A 19,797-nucleotide genomic window follows, 5' to 3' on the forward strand; every position below is an offset into this window, starting at 1 on the left:
GGAGGTGCAGAGAGCTTTTTAAACGTTAACATGTGCTTTCACTGCGCGCAGCTGGGCTCTGCCGCCAATGGCGCCCTTTTCCTCTTGCTTTTATTTTAATCTCAGGAAACCATATTCCCTTCGTGCTACTTCTCACTTGCTTGAGATTCCACCCCTCTCCCCACTTTCTGGGAAAGAGGATAAGAGGGGGGGGGGACCCAACTCAAACCAACCAAACCAAACGCATTTGCCAGATCTCTTACCCAAACTCTACCCTGGGGGTGCCAGTCATCCCCATTTCTGTTCAAGGCTCAAACCCCAGACCATTGTCCCTGATGGAAGATAAACATTCAACCTTGCAGGGTGCCCTCAGTATCTACAGATGGTTTTGGATGCAGCAGCCAGGAGGTAGAAGCCTGTGCCAGGTCCCCCATTGAAGTGTTCAGATGGATCTAGGACCCGAGCACAGAGAGTTAAACCATAAATTAGCCATGAGTTAATATATGCAGCCCTGATCACCCAGCCTTGTCGTCAATGCCCCCCCCCCCCGCCCCGCCCCAAGTCTCTCTCCCCCTTCTTCTTTACAACCCCCCTCCCACTTAGAGGCGACAGCATAAGAAATTAAACACTTGTGGGTTCATTCGAAAGAGTGAATGAAATTGAATAAGCTCTCAGTACTTGAGGCGCACAGCAAGCGCCTGAATGGGGCAAGCCTCCTAAGTTGAATGGAGTGTCTTTTGGGACCAATTTGTCTCTTTTCACTCTTTATTCTTCTCTTTTCTGCTGACAGATGCACAAAGGCGGAACTGCGCCGTGCAGCTTATCCGCATGCACCCGCGGCAGCTGTCACTTTTGTCGAGCAAGTTAATCAAGCAAATGCCACCATATCCCACTTTCTATAAGGAACAACATGTTATAGACAGTAGTCTTGCTAGAGAGAGACTTTATTTTAACTTTGATTGGTTTGGTCCCTCCCCCTAGATTTTACCCCCTTCCCCCCAAAAAAGGAAGTGAGGAGGGGAGACTTAATCCAAGTCAACGACTTGGCTACAAAAAAAAAAAAATCTTAGATTTAATAATAATATTGTACACAAGGCCAAAGATTCATTTGTTTTGTTTTCATTTTTGTTTTGCTTTTCATCGGGACTGAGGGCTGCTATGATCTGGCTTTGGTTTTGTTTTGTTTTGTGTCTTTTCTTGTTTAGGTGTGTAAGCTATTGTTGGTGCTGGACTATTGGATTGGATTGCTCAAGTTATAAAAAGAAAAGCAGAGGGCAGGAAATTGTACTCTGCCATGGATGTCTTGGATTAATTTGGCTCTCTTCCTTTATAAAGCAGGTCGTGTTATTTACATATTTCTTTTGATACACCTCCTTGCCTGGCCAAGCTTACAAAGACCGGGCTAAATACATAATAACGTCTCTTTGTACATCTTGCCTTTAGCTCGTTCTTTAGATGAATGCCCAAATTTATTTCTAATGTGCACCAACAAATGTACACAGGCTCCATCTCTCTAATTCAGTGGAACCAAGTGGGAAGCCTTTGAAAGAATTCCCTCACGTTTGTAGCCACATCCCCTGCTCTGCAGTCAATGCTATTTGGTGGCCTTGGGAAGCCACAGGCAAGGAGAGAGTTCCAATAACTGTGCATAGTGTTGACCTCAGCTGTTACCCCCTCCCCACTCACTTGGAAAACCAAAAGCTCAAAGCAGACATATTTTGAATAAACAAACTCTTTAGAAACAATGTATTTCGACTGCTTTCCCCCCAGCCAGGGGATTTGCCTCATTCAAGAGCTGCCTGAGGGCTATCTATCTAGGAAGCTCATAGGAGTAATAAGACAAATCACACACCCTCCTTCTTGCTGGTTTTCCTCCTTCCTTCCTCCCCCAGCTCCCATCACCTTGTCACATTGTTTATTGTAAGCTCTGGCTGGAAATAAATCAAGGCAGGACTTGGGCGACACCTGATCGCAAATTTTCACGCTGCTGACATTGTAGGCATTATTGGATAATGGCTCTGTAACGATGTAGTGTAACCTCATTTGTATTATGCAGGGATTGTATAACCATAGCATTCTCTACTTTTGGATTACATTTTCCTGTCCTGCAAAGTCCTGCTAATCTGTGAAACCTTACCTCCCCATTGAAAACTTAGCTATGTAGGTACATTAAAAGAATCAACAAGGCCTTGTAGGGAAATCTTGGGTATTGTTGCTTAATAACACCACCGTGTCAAGGTTTGCTTAGGAAACTCGAGCTGCTAGGGTAAACTACTTATCAACTGTCTGGGATGTAATGGTATTGTGTTCCTATAGCCTTCTCCCCAGCAGCACACAGGACCTTTTTCTTATGGTATAAAAGATCTCACACAGAGTGCGGAGGGAGACCCAGACTGAAAGGTGAAACCCACCCCTTCATCAGGCCTGGGGAGGTTTTTTTTTTTTTTTTTTTTTTTGCACAGATGGTGTGAGATTTCTCATGGTGTTCAAGCTCCCCTCAGCTCATTACGGTGGTCCTGTATGGGAGCACCACCGTCTTTAGGCCCAGACTGACTTGTGTTCATAGACTTGACCTGAGGGACAACACCGTCGTATTTGGGAGGATGCTTCTCTGGTGGGCATGAATGCTTTGAGGGGATCTCTCGGATTAGCCACGCAACGCTCATCATTGTTGTGGACAAGCCATGACTAACAAGCCATGACTGCCCAGAGGGTCATGAATTGCCATGTTTTTTGGTACACTCCTGTGACACCATGCAGGAAACAGAGGCTGTGAGGGTGAGAGCCCCCACTGGATGAACGCAGGACAAAGAATTAGCAGAATGGAGGCTTCTGCAGGGCGGGTGGAGAGCGTGTGTCAGGATCTGAAAGCACATATCAACTTTCCCTTTTAAGCATATTATTTATGGCTGCTATTACTAGTAATGATAGTAATGTAGTTATTACTATCATTTGTGTGGGGATATATTAACACATAACGGCGCATGCGCTGGAGGTCAGAGGACAATGTTGTGGAGGTCAGAGGACAATGCTGTGGAGGTTAGAGGACAATGCTGTGGAGGTCAGAGGACAATGTTGTGGAGGTCAGAGGACAATGTTGTGGAGGTCAGAGGACAATGTTGTTGAGGTCAGGGGACAATGTTGGGGAGGCCAGAGGACAATGTTGTGGAGGTCAAAGGACAATGTTGTGGAGGTCAGGGGACAATGTTGTGGAGGTCAGAGGACAATGTTGTGGAGGTCAGACGACAATGTTGTGGAGGTCAGGGGACAATGTTGTGGAGGTCAGGGGACAATGTTGTAGAGGTCAGAGGACAATGTTGGGGAGGTGGGTCCCTCCACTACCTTTCCGTGGACCTCACGGATGGGTCTCAGGCTGCCAGGCTTGTCAAGCAGGAAGACCTGCCGAACCATTTTGCTTGTCCTTTTTTTTTTTTTTTTAAATTTCTTTTTTCCCCTAAGACACCATGGTTATTATGTATCATCTCTCTCTGGGTCAGAAAGGAAGGGGTTAGGTCTAGGATTGACCAATTTCCCAGAGTCTAAGTTTGGCGAAGTCATTTTACCAACCGGGAATGCAAATTCCTACCTATAAAAACCTATCTCACAAGGAAGTCATGGGACTCACATGCCTTCAAGAGCCCAGGCGAGGGATTGGTGCAGCATAAGCATCCAATGAATACTTGGCTTGCATTATCTTCAGTAAAAAAACAAATTATCTAGAATAAGAGCCCATAAAGGACTCCCCTCTAGGGCTGTTAGGAGAATTTCAAAGAAATAATATCTTTAACAAATAGTACGGTTATTTCCAACATACAATCAAGAAAAGTGCACTTAAGAAACTCTAAGTAATGGCCTCATGTTGTCATTAAAACAGCCGTTTGTTGGAACTTTGAATTAATTGGAATCTTTCCCCGTTTGCACTTGATCATTTAGGTAGAATCTTCCCTTTCCTGCCCAACCCCTCAACGTCCTAATGGGGACTGGATGGAAAATATTGAGAGTGAAGTTTTAAGCCTTTGAGCCTGGTCCTGTTGAGGCACCTAGCATATGGGAGAGGGCACCATGGGCAGAGCCAGGGAACCTTCTAGCAACACTGCTCTGGGCCATTTACTCAGTGGGCATCTTCACAGCTGGAGAATGACACCCAGGGATCAGCAGGATAAGAAAACCAGACGCAGGGGTGATTGTGACCCAGCGAAGGTGGTTCTGCTGCACAGGAAGGTAGGAAACAGAACTAAGGTATCCCAGGATGTGTGTCCAAAGTGGTCGAGGCAGGGAACACTCTCAAAGGAATCTTGGAGTAACTACAAACAATAAGTGGAGGCTGGTGAGGTGCCATCAAACCAAATGACCCAAATTACAGGTCCTGGAACATGATAGGAGGAGAGAACTGGCATCTGTCAACTGCTCTCTGATTTTCAAATACGTGCACCGCCACAATGAATAAATAAATAAATAAATAAATAAATAAAGTGGCTAAAATTTTGTTTCCCATTAAATTAATCAGAACACTGTACTTTGAATTAGAGGTGATTATAAAAAAATCAATATTTATATCCTTGAAAGGTTTAATGACTATAGAAAGTACGTTCGAAAGAGGACACAAGATACTGAAAGCAGGGCTCAGACAGGGACTCATCAGTGACCTGCTTAACAAATAACTGTTGAAGAGTTATATATGCTGACTTCTGAGACGGCTCCAGGGCTGAGACCTGACTCAAGGCAAGGAATCTAGCTTTCAGCTTCGGGGACTTTGACTAAGCTAATTCTGGACCTCGGATTTCCTGTCTTAAAACAAAAATAATGGTACATTTGACCTCTTCCCAGTGTGGCTACAGGGGAAAAGGATAAGAAGTTGTCTTGTGGAATACAGGGTATGGTTGCTATGAACAACAATTAGAAATGAACACACCCTTTGGTATCTTTTATCCTAAAAATCTAGATCCATTAGCTTCAGAACTCTTGCTATCTGAACAGGTAAACTGTGGTCTCTGTGGCGTGGGAGGGAGTGGGGCAGGCTGTGCATTGTGGGACTTTTGCCATCTGCCCATTAGAGGGCAGTACAGCACCCCGCCCTCATGCTGGCCAATGCATGCTGGGAAACAGGATTGCCAGCGGTGGGGAACTGGTCCTCCAAGCTAGCTATTCTTGGCCGGATCCAACCCTTAGAACTCGTTCTCCAAACCGATTCTTGAGTCCCATCAGTTTTAGACATCCACGGACACAGGCTGTCTGGTGGAGGCTAGTATGAGAACATGGTTAAACTGGGACCCATATAAGGCAATCTAGCGTCCAGTCCTGGATAAGAAGCACATATGAAAAGGCAGAAACATGCATTCTAGTTAAAATTCCAGGCTTTGAGGTTAATGGAACAGCCAATGCCTGCAAAGTAGATTTATCTACAACCTTGGCCAGAGCTATCACGACTGTGAAGTTAAGGCGTGCATACTCTGAATTTCTCCACAAAACAGCATGAAGCGATTGCTTGGTCAGCAAACTGCATGGTTACAAAGATGGGGGTCTAAGTGTGAGGAATCACATGCCAGTTTTACCTTAGACTTCACTACACACGTGAACACACATGTATACATGCTTGTACACATGTAAGCCCATACATATAAACACTTGTGTACACATACACACCTGTTCTCTAAGTCAAGTGTATAGGGTGCACAAGGGTACAGTTGGGCTGGATGTGGTGGCATTTGTTATTCTACCAGGTGAGAAGTGGAGGCAGCTGGCCTACGTGGTAATACCCTGTCTCACAAACAAAATAAAAAATAAAGTTGAAAAGTTATAGGGTCGGAGGAGTCAAAGACACCCCAAATGGAACAGTGCTCCCTTGTTTAGTGTTTAAGCACCGACTTCCACCTATCCTCTGCCCCAGTACTGGGCATGTGTAGATGTACAGAGCCAGCTCAGGCCCTGGACCTTCCTGACCCTTTCGCCCAGGCGAATTTGTTGTTGCTAGAGATGGAACCCAGGACCCAGGACTTTACCACATACTCTAGACAAGGGCTCTACGAAGCCAACCCTCAATCATGGGGTTGGGGTCCTGCAACACAGCCAGGCTCTTTGATGCTTGCTGTCTTGTCCTATGATCATAGGTTGTCATTGTTCTCAGATCCCAACCAACCAACGTTATCGCTACCTAACGCATCCTGAACATCAGAAAAGGGGATGGGCTGGCTTTAGGCTCTGAAGTCAGTGACGACAGCAGTGTGAGAAAAGACTCACAGAGCCATTTCTGTGATGTGTGCCCCACAGTCTCTGCTCAACAGGCACTGCCTTGTTCAGCTCTCTGAATCCAGAGCATGGGAGTCCACTTATTTCAACCACGTTTTTTTTTATGGAAGAGGAAATGGGCCTGGGGATCGGTACTGAGCTCAGGGATGTCTGGCTGTAAAGTGTGTATTTTTCCAATGCCTTCATGATAGAAGGGGACCAGCTCCTATCAGATGTGATGGGACCCTTCCCACAGAGGGAAGGGAGCCACAGGCTCACTGCCAAGCACTATCCAAGAGCTCCACGGGGACTGTCCATGGGCGAGTGCTAAGTTCAAGCTGAGAAAGTTGGGGGCCAATGATTCTTTGGTGTTTATGTTTTAGTCTCCGGAAGGATATCTTATGATGATGCTTGTCGAAAGGACTTTTGAGACAAGATTTTGAGATGTCTGCCAGGTATCTCTAGAGTCTTTTCGTGGATGAAATGGCCAGAGATAATGCCAATGATTTATGTAAACTCAAAACTCCAAGAGCCTGCATTATTAAGACAAAGGGTTTATGTGGGCAGAGGCATCAATCAGCAGAGCAGGTATGTATTATGTATGTATGTATTTATTTATTATTCATACATCCATCTCTGCACTGTGGATACTTCTCACAGGGTGGATTTGTAGGGGATGGCGAGTCTGTGCTGTGAACTGCACAGATGTTAAACTGCATCTCTGACTTCTGACCTCTGCACACCCCCAAACTCCAAGTTAAGAGAGTGCAGAATGTCTCCAGATATGGCCAACTGTTCTCTGTAGAACTAAGTCACAACATAAGGAAATGCCCAATTCAGGCTTCTCCAAGGAAGCAGCCCTTATGAGCTAGGATTTCTCCATCTCAGGATGAGTTCCTAAGTCAAAGATATATTTTCTGAACAAAAAGAAAAGAGATTTCCTCAAAAGGTGACTTAGTGGATTCAATTAGGAAACAATCCATGAGTTTAACATTGCTGAGCTTATAACTAAATCTTCATTTATTGTGTGCATGTGTGCTCTTACATGTGTGAGCACACACACTCGGGCACCTGTACTTGACAGTGTGTGTGTGTTGGGGTCAGAGGACGGCTGGGATGGATTTTATTCTTCCATTATGTGGGATGGGAATTGAATTCAGGCCATCTTTAGTCCATCAGTTTTTGCGGTAGTCACCTTTATCAGCTGAGCCATCTCACTGGCTTTTGACTTTGCTCATTTTACAGATTATTTGTTCTTTTTAAAAAATGGGGTGGGGGGGTCCGAAATGGAGACCACTGGGTAGGGTGCTTGTCAGGAGACGGAGACAGCACTCAAGGCTATCAGCAGCTATGTGGTGAGTTCAAAGCCAGTCTGAGCTACATGGGAGCCTAGTTAAAAAGGTTTTTTTTTTTCCTGTATGAAATTAATGTGTGGTTGGCACACAGACCTGGTAATTAGGAATAACCACATCTTGGATAAGGCCTACAATTCTGTTGGCATGATTGGCTAGTCACAGTGAAAATTCCGCCAAAGGCAGGCAAGGCCATTCAAGATGGCGAGTGATGACACCCTTGAAGTTGACTGACAGGAGGATCTCCCTGCTGTGGGTGAATCCCCAGATTCCCCTGACTGGACTTGTAGTCACCTTGGTCGGAGTTAAGCAGAACATTTGACTGAAAAGCATTCTCCTGTGGACTGGGAACTGGGTGTAAATGAAGGATGTGAGCTGAGACTTCCTGGAATCTTTAGAAGTTCTGGACATGAGAAAATGGCCAAAGTGCTACCAGGTAGAAGCAGCTATTTTTTCTTTCTTTCTTTCTTTCTTTCTTTCTTTCTTTCTTTCTTTCTTTCTTTCTTTCTTTCTTTCTTTCTTTCTCTCTCTCTCCCTCCTCTCTCTCTCTCTCTCTCTCTCTTTCTCTCTCTCTCTCTCTCCCCCTCCCTCTCTCTCTCTCTCTCTCTCTCTCTCTCTCTCTCTCTTGAGGCAGGGTTTCTCTGTGTAGCCCTGGCTACCCTGGAACTTGCTCTGTAGACCAGGCTGGCTTTGAACACAGAGATCTGCCTGCCTCTGCCTCTTAAGTGCTGGGAATAAAGTCTTGTGCCACCCCATCTCACCCCACCATGTTTCTTATCTTTCTTTTTCCCTTTCTAGTCAAGGTCCCTCCTATATAATTTCAAAAAGGAAAGAGAAGCCATTGGGCAAAACCATTTTATACAGTTCTAGAGAGAGTGAGCGAGTGAGAGAGGCACAGGGTCTGAGCTAGTTCCCAAGCTCTTCCCATCACTACTCCAAGTCCCCCAGCACAGACTCTTGAGCTAACTCCTGGGTGCACAATGGACTTCTTAAGTTTCTAATAAGAATTTAGTTCATCCTTGGTCCCCTCATCAATTCATATGCGATAGTGGACTCACAGAGGAATTCACAATGCCCACCAAGGGAGGAAGACTGACCTCCTTCTGAGAAGTTATTCTGCAGTGGCCTCTTCCCTTCCAGATCAGGGCTCACAAACAGGGATGGTTTTACCCACAGGGGATATTTGGTCCTACCTGGAGCCATCTGTTGCTATAATTTGGGGAATGGTGGTTGCTGCTGGCATCTCAGGCAGGAGTCAGGAATGTGACTCCACCCTTTAGAACATAGACTATCTCCCCAAACCAAGAATTACACGGCTCAAAATGTCTCTCTGGCCAAGTACGAGGAACTTGCTTTAAAGAATGTGCTAGAAACTGAGGGCTGAAACCAATTCAGGGGAAATTTTTTTACCACCAAGATTTTTGAACCACGGAACAGAACATACCAGAGGCATCTCATGCAGTGAAGATAAATATTGGTTTACAAAGTGCGTGCATGCATGTGTGTGTGTGTCCCCTGGTCCTTAATGCTCCTTGCACTAGCCTACAAAGTTACATTTGTTCCTTATTTTTTTTTTTTTTTGTGTTGTGTGTGTGAGATTCATGCATGCTCCGTGAGTACTTTACTACTGATGTAAAATCTGCTTTTTCCTCTGTGGTGAGGGAAAGTATGTTTGAAAAACACTGGGTTTACTCACTAGCTTCTGAGCTTTGGTTTGTATGTGATAAGTCAGAGGATCCTGGTTGAGTGCGGCTGTTCTCATGCAGCTTCTACAACGTCCCCGTGATTCTGACACTGGGGGACCACTGACTGTACTCTGAGTGCCAGGAGCCTAGAGATGATGTATTAGATTCTATCATTAGGAACAAATGATGTGGTGGCTCACACCTGTGGTCTACAGTCCTGGAACTTAGAAGGCAAAGGCAGATGAATTACTGAAACTTAAGAGGCCATTCTGGTGTAGGTAAGTTCCCTGCAAGCCAGGGCAATAGAGGGAGACCCCAAACAACCCTCAAGCAAATAAAGAATAACAATATACAACAAGCCTTGAGCAATGAGGCTAAGAGATAGTAAAACCCTGAAACAGTAGCCTTAACCTCTACTGAGCCTGGCAGGGAGAAAAACAAATCAGTGAGAAATATTAACTTAGTATATCTTTTCTACTTCTACAGAATGTGCCTTGACTACTCTGTATCCTTGTGTACATGGCGTGCGTGAATGTGTGTGTGTGTGTGTACGTGCACACTTGAGTGTGAGTAGCATGCCTAGGAATATAACTTCCAGCTTCCATGCCACAAGTTTGCCATAAGAAAATGAGAGAAACCTTTTCTAAGACACAAAAGTATCGTGCAGGTCATGTTAACACGGATATTGTGACCTTAATGTAACAGAGCAATCAGCCTGGCTTCTTAGGAAGATTAACAGAACATTCTCCTCTGGAGAAGAAAACAAATTAGCTGTCTTCACCAAATGTCTCCTGGAATCGAGAAAGCTGTTCCCGCAAAGACAACCAGCTAAACTCTTTGTACCACACGGGCTCCAGAGAAAATTGAAGACTGGTTTTGTGCTATAGTAAATAAGATTTATTTCAAATGATGATGGCCTTTGAAGGAAGTAGTTGAAGAAGTATCTAGAAGACCCATTTCAAGACATGGTACTGAAATGGACATCTGCCAGGATGCTAGCAAAGAAAATAATTCCTTTTGGAGAAAATCTCCCATCTTATATAACTCATCTGGATCTGCTGGTGCCCCCTATCTTTTCTATGGACAAGCCTGCTGATACCCCAACCACCCAGCAAGGAGAGAAAAATGCCATGTCCACTTGAGATAGAGATATGTTTTAAGGGGTGAGGTGTAGTTAGGGGTAAAGTACTCCCCCCCATACACAAGGTCCTAGGCTCTGTCCAGCACCGACAAATAACTTGCTATACCTATGACTCCAATTTCAAAGCAATCAATGACGCTTATTTTATTGTTATTGGGTATTGTGGAGGTCACAGAGTAAAAGAGAACCTATATTTGCATATGAGATTAATTGCAGCAGGGGACTAGAGGGATCAGAAGCATCCTCCTACTTTGTTCTTTCCCTCTCATCTTAGTAGAGTTTATGTCTATCATTGTTGTAAAAAAAGAGACCCATCTACCAGTAGAGGTTTATTGCATTGGCTAATGATCTGATTAAAACTACATGTATTGCAAGAAGGGCAGTAAATACAAGAAAATCTGTGCAAAGCTGATGTACACAATGGGACGTAAAGAGAGCTTGAAGTCACTGAGGCTGTGAGTGGCTGTGAACATAGACTTTTTGAAGATGAATTGAGGTTTTTATAATTTAAATATGTATGCTTAGTACATGTCTTTTAGCTATGATAACTCACCTTCCTTAAAGACACATATATACAATATGTATATACATATGCACACATTCTATTTTTTATATAGTATATATTACATGTATATTCACATATATTCACATACAATACACCTGTTGTATGTTTTGAGTAACAGGTAAAATCAATTACGAATCAAGGAGAGAGGTGTGTGCAACTTCTCATTCCCTATCCTCTGCCAATGCCTGTATCCTTCCTGGAAAATGTGTCTCTTCCAAGTCCCTAATGTATAGCCCAGGTCATGTTGTAAATGCCAGGATTCTGGGGCTCAAAGCCAGGTACAGAAAGTGGAAGAGTCAACTGTCTCCTTCCTTGGCTGGGTCATGGATCAATTTTCCAGTTCGTTCACATATAATCACACAGGATATAAAGGGTGGCCTAGCAAATGGGTGGGGTGTACGTAGTCTTTTGCCTTGTGATTGAGGATAAAAGAGATAAGGTCACAGTTCAAATTAAACATGTCCTGAAAAATATGGAAAAGCACAACATCAGGCTGACAAGGTGGCTTCGTTTCCGACTGACAATCTCAAAGAAATTCTGAGAATTAACTAAGAAACCTTCCTAATGGCATAGACTTATCTAGATCAAATTCACAAGTCCCGTACTTCTTGGAGGTAGTCACAATGACTTAAGAAGTATCAGACCAGGGGACGGGGAGAGGGAGGGTTCAGTTGTCAAAGTGCTTGCCATTGTGCAAGTGAGTTCTCAGCCACATTAAAAGCTGCCTATGGTGCAAGAGCTTTGTGCCTGCGATTCCAAAGGTCGGGAGGCAGAAGGGAGAATCCCTGAGGCTCAAAAGCCGGCAGACTAGCTGAACAGGACTGCTGCAGGATGAGCAGAGACCATTTCTTAGAGACTAGGAGGTGAGCCATTGAGGGAGACATCGGATAACGAGCTCCAGCCTCTGCACGTGTGCACACACACAGACTCATCCCCTCACTACCAGGCCATGTCCTCAGATTCCTTCATCCAGTCCAGATGTTGGCATGTGTTCTATAAAACCAGCCCTGTGCTCAGTACCTGGTTGGCTTGTGCCATGGCCTTTGTGCCTCCCCCTCTTCCTTTAAAGCTAGCTTCAGAGACTCTCTCCTATGCAGAGAACAGCTTTTTTTTTTTTTTTTTTTAAAAAAAAACCTGGTTTCTGCTAAGTTACTAATTATGTTTAAGAGAACTACTTGGTTGAATTCAGCTTGATTTCCCCCCTCAACAAATCAGTTCTATGTTTAGACGGTAATAAACTCCTCCAGTCTGCAGAGCAATTGGCACGGTGGTCCCTCTACAAAGTCAGGAGCGTGGAAAGAGGGCCAGTGCTGATTGAAAAGAGACGCATGTGACATCACGCACAGCCTTGCCCGCACATGTTGTTTGGCACTGGGTCCCGGTGCGCGCAAACTTCTTACAAAGAGTATTGGAGGGACGATGCACACAGACAACATATTAGGTGAACACTTACTGGCATGGAACTCAGAGATCTTGAACTGAAACACAGCGAGCTTTGCTTACTTCTTTTGGGAAAATGCACACAGTGATTGTAATCAGGAAAGAAATGGAAAGAACAAATATTCAGTTGGCCATCCCTGGTTTTTGGGAACATCACATCTCAAGGGTCTTAGATTGGCTTAGCCATGTTTTCTCAATGTTTACTGTTTCTACATACCGCATTAACAATTAGGCACCCATTACTTCTTCCTCTTCTTACTTCTCTGCTAAAACAGCCTTCCAGAAGGCTGGAAGGCCGGAAGGCCAGTTCTGCGATGCTGCTTTTACCCTGGTTTTGCTGATGGGTTAACCCCAGCTTACTTCTGGTGAGGAAGTTTACTCAAGGCTGGGGATGCAGCTCAGTAGTGGAGCACTTCCCCAACACGTGAAAAGGCTCTAACTCAAAGCCAGGCACTAAGAACTGAATCTTTAACAGCTATAACCGTAAGAAGCCCATTTGTTTACAGAGGTGGCTGCTAAGCTTACAGAGGGAAGTCCAAGGCCACTAGCCCACTCTGGATAACTTCCGAGCACCGTTTTTGATTATCAACAATTACGCTGCCTGCTTCTGAAATACGTTTTAGAAAAAGTAAGAATAACTAGGCTACTCTACAACAAGGAATACAAGCGAGCTTAAGTTTAACATCTTAAGCAGCAGAGAGGCGCCTACACACCTCAGAACAGGTACAGAGTTTTGTTTAGCAAGACAGACCAGCCAAGGAACGCGTTTCCATTTCAGTGTTGGAGATGAAAATAAGGAGGGTGGTAGCTAACACTTACCGAATGCTTCCTTAGATCCGGATGCTGCACAGGGACTTGGCATCTCTCGCGCCTAACAGTGCCCGAGGAAGGTTCTGCTTTTACCACCCCTGTTACCTAGAGGAAGGCTCTGAGAGATTAAGGACCTTGTGTAAAGTCATGCAGCTCAGGTCTGAAGGGCCAGGGGCAGAGTCTCGGGGCACTGCGCTGTGCAGGGCACCAAGGTGGCTGTTGCTAAGAGCAGAGAGAACTTCCCCTCTCAGTGTCTAGAAAGCCACACACCTTGCTTTTCTCCATTCAGATCTTAAGAACTGCAGCCCATTGAACTGGTGAATGCAATCGTCTCTCCCCACTGCCTGTTTGGAAGCAGTTTGCCTCATCTGGCAGTTGGTGGCATACCTTATGGATTTAGTAACATAATGTTGTAGCCTGCCTTCAGTCCTTACTTCCTGGAGCGGCAGGGTTCCTATTTTGATTGATGTCTGTTCACACATACAGGCCCTTATAATTTAATAAGGCGATTAAAACAAGGCCATCAGTGGATTCCTATATAAATCCCCCAAGCATGCTTTAATAGGCAGAGGGTTCATGTTTTAAATTACCGCGTTAGAGGGAAATATTCACACCCAATTATTGTACTGCCACAGAAAGTGAACAAATAACTCGATTTGAGAACGGAACAGCAAATCGAAATCTGTGCGAGGCAGAGGATGCCAGGCGGCAGATCCCTCTGAGTCTGTCCACACCGCCTGATTAAGCTCTTACAAGGCTGTGTGGTAAGGGGCCTTTTCCTGATCTGAAAACTGCCAGCGAGAAGCCAAATGCGGAGTCTTCTCTGTAAATGCTTAATCCCCCAGAAGGCAGATTAAGTGTATAATTGACCTAGATAATCCATGTATCATCTCTAGTCAAATGTTCCCCGGGCCTGGTTCGCGGTGACACGGGACCTGCGGGAGAAAGCTGGAGCGGGTGCGGCATTACCGCCAGTGTGGACTCCGTCCAAGTTTGAGATGGCTTTTTTAATCATTCCGCTCTGAGCCTGTGAGGTTTAAGCAGATGAACTCCCCCTAAGCACATCTCTTTTAATCCTGATTTTCTTCTCGGTCTGTGTCTTCAAGAAGTACAAGGAGGGAAGGAAATAAATTAATTTTCGTTTAGACCTTGAAATCTTAGGTGCTTCTCTCGCTGATCTGATGTCTAATTTCGGAAAGCATTTTTTGGGGGGGGCTTTGTTTTGTTTTGAGGGAGATGTTGAATTAATCACCAGAGAAGGAGGAAAAGAAAAGCCATCTGCATGGTTTACGGACACTCCAACGGGAAGGCTCTCTCCTCGAGCTTTCTCTCCTTGAGCATCCTTGCTTACCTGCTACCTTCAGAGCACCGAGTTTATTGCAACCCACAGTTTTTATAAAGCATCGATAATTGACAAGGAGGCAAAGCTTCCACTCAAATCCTAGAGCGATGTGGTTTTCCTTTAAAAATTCAGTCCCACCGATATGCTACAAACTCACTATTACATATATTTATGATATTTGCTCGATTTAAATGTCTGGATATTTTGTTTCTCAATATCAAAATCTTATTTTCAGCAAGTGAAAACATTATAATTGTGCTTCAGTTTTTTTTTCCTCTGAAAAATAAAAAAAAAAAAGCAGATGCAAGTGTTCTGAATTACCATGGGGAATGGCTTAGGGGTTCCTTTCTCACCAGAACATTACTTGGATGGATGCAGCCCCTTTTAAAGGTATATTATTAAAGAAGTACTGTTGGTATTTTATAGAAAGACTATATAAACTAAACATGTTAATATGCAGGGAGAGTTTCATTGAAAAAAAGTAAATACCTGGTAGGCAATATTATGTCTAAATGCATTTCTTCAAAAAAACCTACAGAATGCCTGCTTTTATTTTAAATAAACAGCGGAGATGAATTTGGAAAGTCTGTTTTTAAGTCACATAATAAAACAGATATAAAATGCAGAGAATCGAATATAGAGCCCTAACTGCTATGTTACCAATCTCCCACAAGCACCCACTCCCAGCCAAAAGCACAGTGATGCAGCAGAGAAAGAAACAGCTCAGAAATCACTGGATAGAGACCTTGTTAAAACATAAAATAAGCCATTAAGTGACCAGCTAGGATCCAAAATATTCTTATAGACAAACATATATTGAAAGCCATCCAGCCTGCCTGCCAGAGTACACACAGTAACAGCAAGGGAGAGAAACAATACAAAACGGCAAGAACTCAAGGGATTTATCAGATAAATAAAGCTAAGACTTGAAACACAGTTAAAACAACAAGGATTCTTAGTACGTGCCTCTGAAATGACAGATGCCAGCAGGGACAGAAAACCAGAGACTGACACGGCAGTCGGAACCAACAACCCCAAACAGCAAACAATCTCAGAGATATATAGTTTTTTTTTCTTCATTCAAAATGCTAATTTGCTATTATTCATTTCTGCCATTTATCAAAATGCAACAATTTGGAAGAGAAATCGCTCAGATCAACAAGTATTTCTCAATAGATTTCTGCCAATTGTTTAGGAAGCTGGCCCAGGACCCCCTTCATTAGAGAGCAAGTTCAGCGCAAGAGGACCCAGGCAGTGGCAGCATTCACGGGACCCTTCTGCCTTGATACTGCCAGTTTAGCTTTCTGGACACAGGAGTTTTACAGGGCATGAACGCAAAGGAATAAACACCATGCTTGAGGAAACAGAAGCCGAAAAATAATCAAACATGTTGGTAATCTGATGATTTGCCGCTAGATTATAGAAAAACAGTAAGTCCTGAATTAAATTACTGAAGCTGCATGGTAATGAAGCTTTTGAGAAGCTCTGGGTTTTTAAATGACAAATGTTTTAAATCCGTGACAGATTCAATAACTTTTAAAATCTTATTTATTTATTTTTGTGCCACATCCGTTAGGTTGCCTAGCACCAACAGATCTTGGAAATTCGGGGACCAGGTTATTTGGGGAATAAGAAAGTAAATGGCCAAGAAACTCGTGTCTAAACAAGCTCCTAAAAGGTGATTTTTGATTTTTTTTTTTTTGGGTCCCTAGGAGGTTAGGGTGAAGAGTATAGAACGGCTCTCAGGGTTAGAATGGTAAAACCGTATGATGGCAAGAGGAAAGTTAAGACAGCGCAGGGGAGGGAAAGAAAATTGGGGCAATGTGAAACCCAACTGTGCGTGTGTGGGGGGCGGTGTCTCGGAGATTTACTGCTGCCACCGATGCTGGCTCCGTGGACTACTACAAGGGGCTGGATGTACTTGTGAAATTCTGAAAGGATCTCTCCCCCTCCCCCCGACATATACCCGGAGACAGAACTTGCTTTTGCAAAGTGAATTCTTAGGACTATTTCTTTTAATGACTGATTCACGTTAAAGCACAGAGGGCTGGAATGTGCTTGTGTTTTAGTTAGATAAGTCCGTTTTCCCTTATCGGTGCCAGTCAAGGCTCCCTTTTAACGTCGAAGTGAATATTTGGTTGCGATTTCCTTACAAAGAGCCAATCAAATGACCATTTGCCTCCCAGCCTTCAACAGGAATACTTTCAAACAAAATTTTCTTCTTGCGCTTGTAATTTAAAAAAAAAAAGAAGCGAGAAGGGTAGATTCTTTGTCAATAAAGAGACAGGCTAAATCACAGATTAAGCATCAAATTCAGTACTAGATGTTTTAAAATTTCGGGGATCGTAGGTTATCAGCACACACATTCATACAGGAACACACACACATACACACACACCACACCACAAAACTTAAAACCAGAAGATACCGATCAAAGGAATTAAAAAAACCAACCAGGCAACCTAGGCATTGAAAAGAGCAATCCACAAGCTTCTTGAAAATTTGTCATTTGGAACTGAATTCAGAGGAGATGGGCAGAATCCACACCCCTCAGCGGACCTGAGGGTGCTGTAGGTCTGTTTTCAATGCCTATTGGATGGGCAACAGTGCCTCAGACAAACTGGGCTCAGGACTTTCATAGAGGCACGCATGCAGAGAGGGGGAGGCCCCACTGGTGAGCTTTATGCATGTATGAGGCATTCTCGGTGGATGTGGGTCATGCTAGAAGATGTACACAGGAAGATTATTTGATTCCAATTCATGCCACTTGATATAATGTGATAAAACATTTGACATGAGAGATAAGTTCCATTTTCATTGGAGAGAGGACGAGTGGGAATTAAAAAGTAACAAGGGTTTTGTCCAAAGAAGGTGATGCAGGAGAGAGGGGTGTGGAGTGGAGAACAGAGGTGATCGGAAAAGGAAGAGGAAGAAAGAAAGAGAGAAAAAGGAGCCTTTTGAACACACTAGGAAAGCCAATAAGCTGGAAGACAAAGCACGGAGAGTCAGAAGCGGCAGCATCTGAAAGCAGTGCCAACAATGAGCTCATTTAGCTACGGGACAAAAACACACAAAACACAGCGTAAATTGGTGAACACAATTACAGGAAAAATACAGAAACAAGGGTTCCACAGTTGAGCAAAACATTAATGTTCGGCTGGCACTGAAAATACAACAACCTGGACAGGAGGAGCTCACGTTTCACGGGGCAGTAGTCTGCACAGTGACAGAGAGGCATGGAGACCAGGACACCAGCTCCAGGGCACTCTGGCTGGGTCTACACAGGGAGACTTGGGGGAAACTAGAAGCAGTATACGTGGGTACGTGACCTAATTCTATCTGCTTTGGCTTCAGACAGACAGAAAGACAGTTTGAGACCGAGGCAGATTCCTTTTGACTTCAGGGTCTTACTTTGCAATGGCACTAAGTCTTCCTGAGAGCCACTCACCCACGGAAGCCTGCATTTTCTGTGTTTTGGTTTGGGTTGATGTGGCAGCCCACTGTATTTGGCTTTTGTTGGATTTACCCACTTCTGCTGAGGTAGGTGGATGGACAGGAAGCACCATGGATCACAAAAGAAACTGAGCCAGTGACTCCCATATAAGCCTTTGGCAACACTCACAATGGAGGATGGAGGATGTCCAGTCTTGTAGGAATTCCACCATGTGGGAAGACATAGCAATGTGACATTGATTGCATATCTACATGCCACTGCTGGCCTCATGGAGGTGCTATCCCCAGGACAGGGGGTGCTGGCCTCAGCTTCCCCAATGGGAACTGTGTCCCTTACTTGAGGCCGGGTTGCAAGGAGGAAGATGGCGACAGAAGAAGGTCTTTGCCAGTTCAAGGACTCTGCCCCACCAGCTCCGTACAGAAAAGGCCTGCTTGCCGAGAGGCTGGGTGCTGTCCACATACCACACAGACTGGGACTCAGACACAGCCACACCAGGAGTGGGTTCAGAACAGACACGACAGTTAAGAGCCTAAGGTAGAGGGAGAGGAAGAGATTCTCTTTGAATCAGGACCAATCCATTTTTTTTTTTTCAAAATGTGACTTATCCCCCTGTCTCCTATTCTGTCACATTTTGGAGGGTCTCCTCCTTGGGCTGCAAGGAGGAGAAGGCATTTACTTACATCAAATAACCTTTCTATGTACATCTCCTCATTGACCTTATCACGTAGGACATCCTGAGAGTGGCGGACGAAAGTCACGTAGGCATCGGCCACATCCATCCCAGGTTTCTGCAAAGAAACAGAAAAGTATGAAGATGAAACCTTCAGACCTTGATGGGCACTCTCCACCCGTCTACCTTTCCTCTGCCCATGTCCCGTTTGCTCCGTTTTTATGGTCATGATATTCAGTTCTGGACCAGAAGGAACGGATGCTAGACTCTTTAAAAGATAGGAATAGAGCTGCGGATGCTAGACTCTTACACTTTTTAAAAGATAGGAATAGAGCTGGGCGGTGGTGGCACACGCCTTTAATCCCAGCACTTGGGAGGCAGAGGCAGGCGGATCTCTGGGAGTTCTAGGCCAGCCTGGTCTACAAGAGCTAGTGCCAGGACAGGCTCCAAAGCTACGGAGAAACCCTGTCTCGAAAAACTAAAAAAAAAAAAAAAAAAAAAAAAAAAAAGATAGGAATAGAATTTTATAGGGACTTTTACACTATTTTCCCCCTAGAATGCTTAGCTGATGGACAAATTCTGGACCACCCAGGGACATTCTCTGGCTTTGCTTCAGACCACAGTTAAAAACCAACCAACCAACAAATAAACAAAAACCAAAATTCACTATATCCTGTTTTCTTCTATTTTTCTCCTTTCTCTTTTGTAAAGTAAAATAAGGAAGTACTTCAGGAATCCTATTTCAATGACTATTCCCTTCAATTCATGACCCTCTCAAGGGGGTTCAGTCTGGCAATATCTGGTGAGTATTTGTGTGTATTTTACTTAGAAAAAGACCCTAAGTCATTTGTTCTGACCTTCCAGTGCAGCCTGGAACTCTAGGGATGGAAAAGAAAAATTAAAGAATGAGTGAATGAATGAATGAAGAGAAAAAAAGGGGTTGGTTTTAAAATTAATTAGATTTTCTGGAAAGGTAGGCAGGTTCTTCATCCAGTACTTAGGAAATGATTTATTGTGGAAAAAAATAAGATACAAAATACAAACCAAAACAAAACAGAATGTGCACTGCTTGAGATGTCAAAAATCAAAGTTATTTCCAAAGAAACCCATTAAAACACTGTAATATGGGTCATT

The 19,797-nt window shown here is 44.1% G+C and overlaps 1 protein-coding gene across 27 annotated transcripts in view; it reads right to left on the reverse strand.

The window, feature by feature from the left end:
* Positions 1 to 19,797, reverse strand: part of Cadps (calcium dependent secretion activator) — a 436,391-nt gene that overhangs the window by 20,796 nt on the left and 395,798 nt on the right. For all 27 annotated transcript variants that reach the window (XM_050161168.1, XM_050161171.1, XM_050161161.1 and 24 more), the window contains one exon: positions 18,674 to 18,781. In XM_050161168.1, the coding sequence (XP_050017125.1) occupies positions 18,674 to 18,781 (108 nt within the window). The remainder of the gene's footprint in view (positions 1 to 18,673; positions 18,782 to 19,797) is intronic.

This window comes from Alexandromys fortis, unplaced genomic scaffold (genome assembly GCF_014885135.2).
Source record: "Alexandromys fortis isolate MF-2015 unplaced genomic scaffold, M_Fortis_MF-2015_v1.1 scaffold_123, whole genome shotgun sequence".
In the NCBI taxonomy this organism is placed as follows: domain Eukaryota; kingdom Metazoa; phylum Chordata; class Mammalia; order Rodentia; family Cricetidae; genus Alexandromys; species Alexandromys fortis.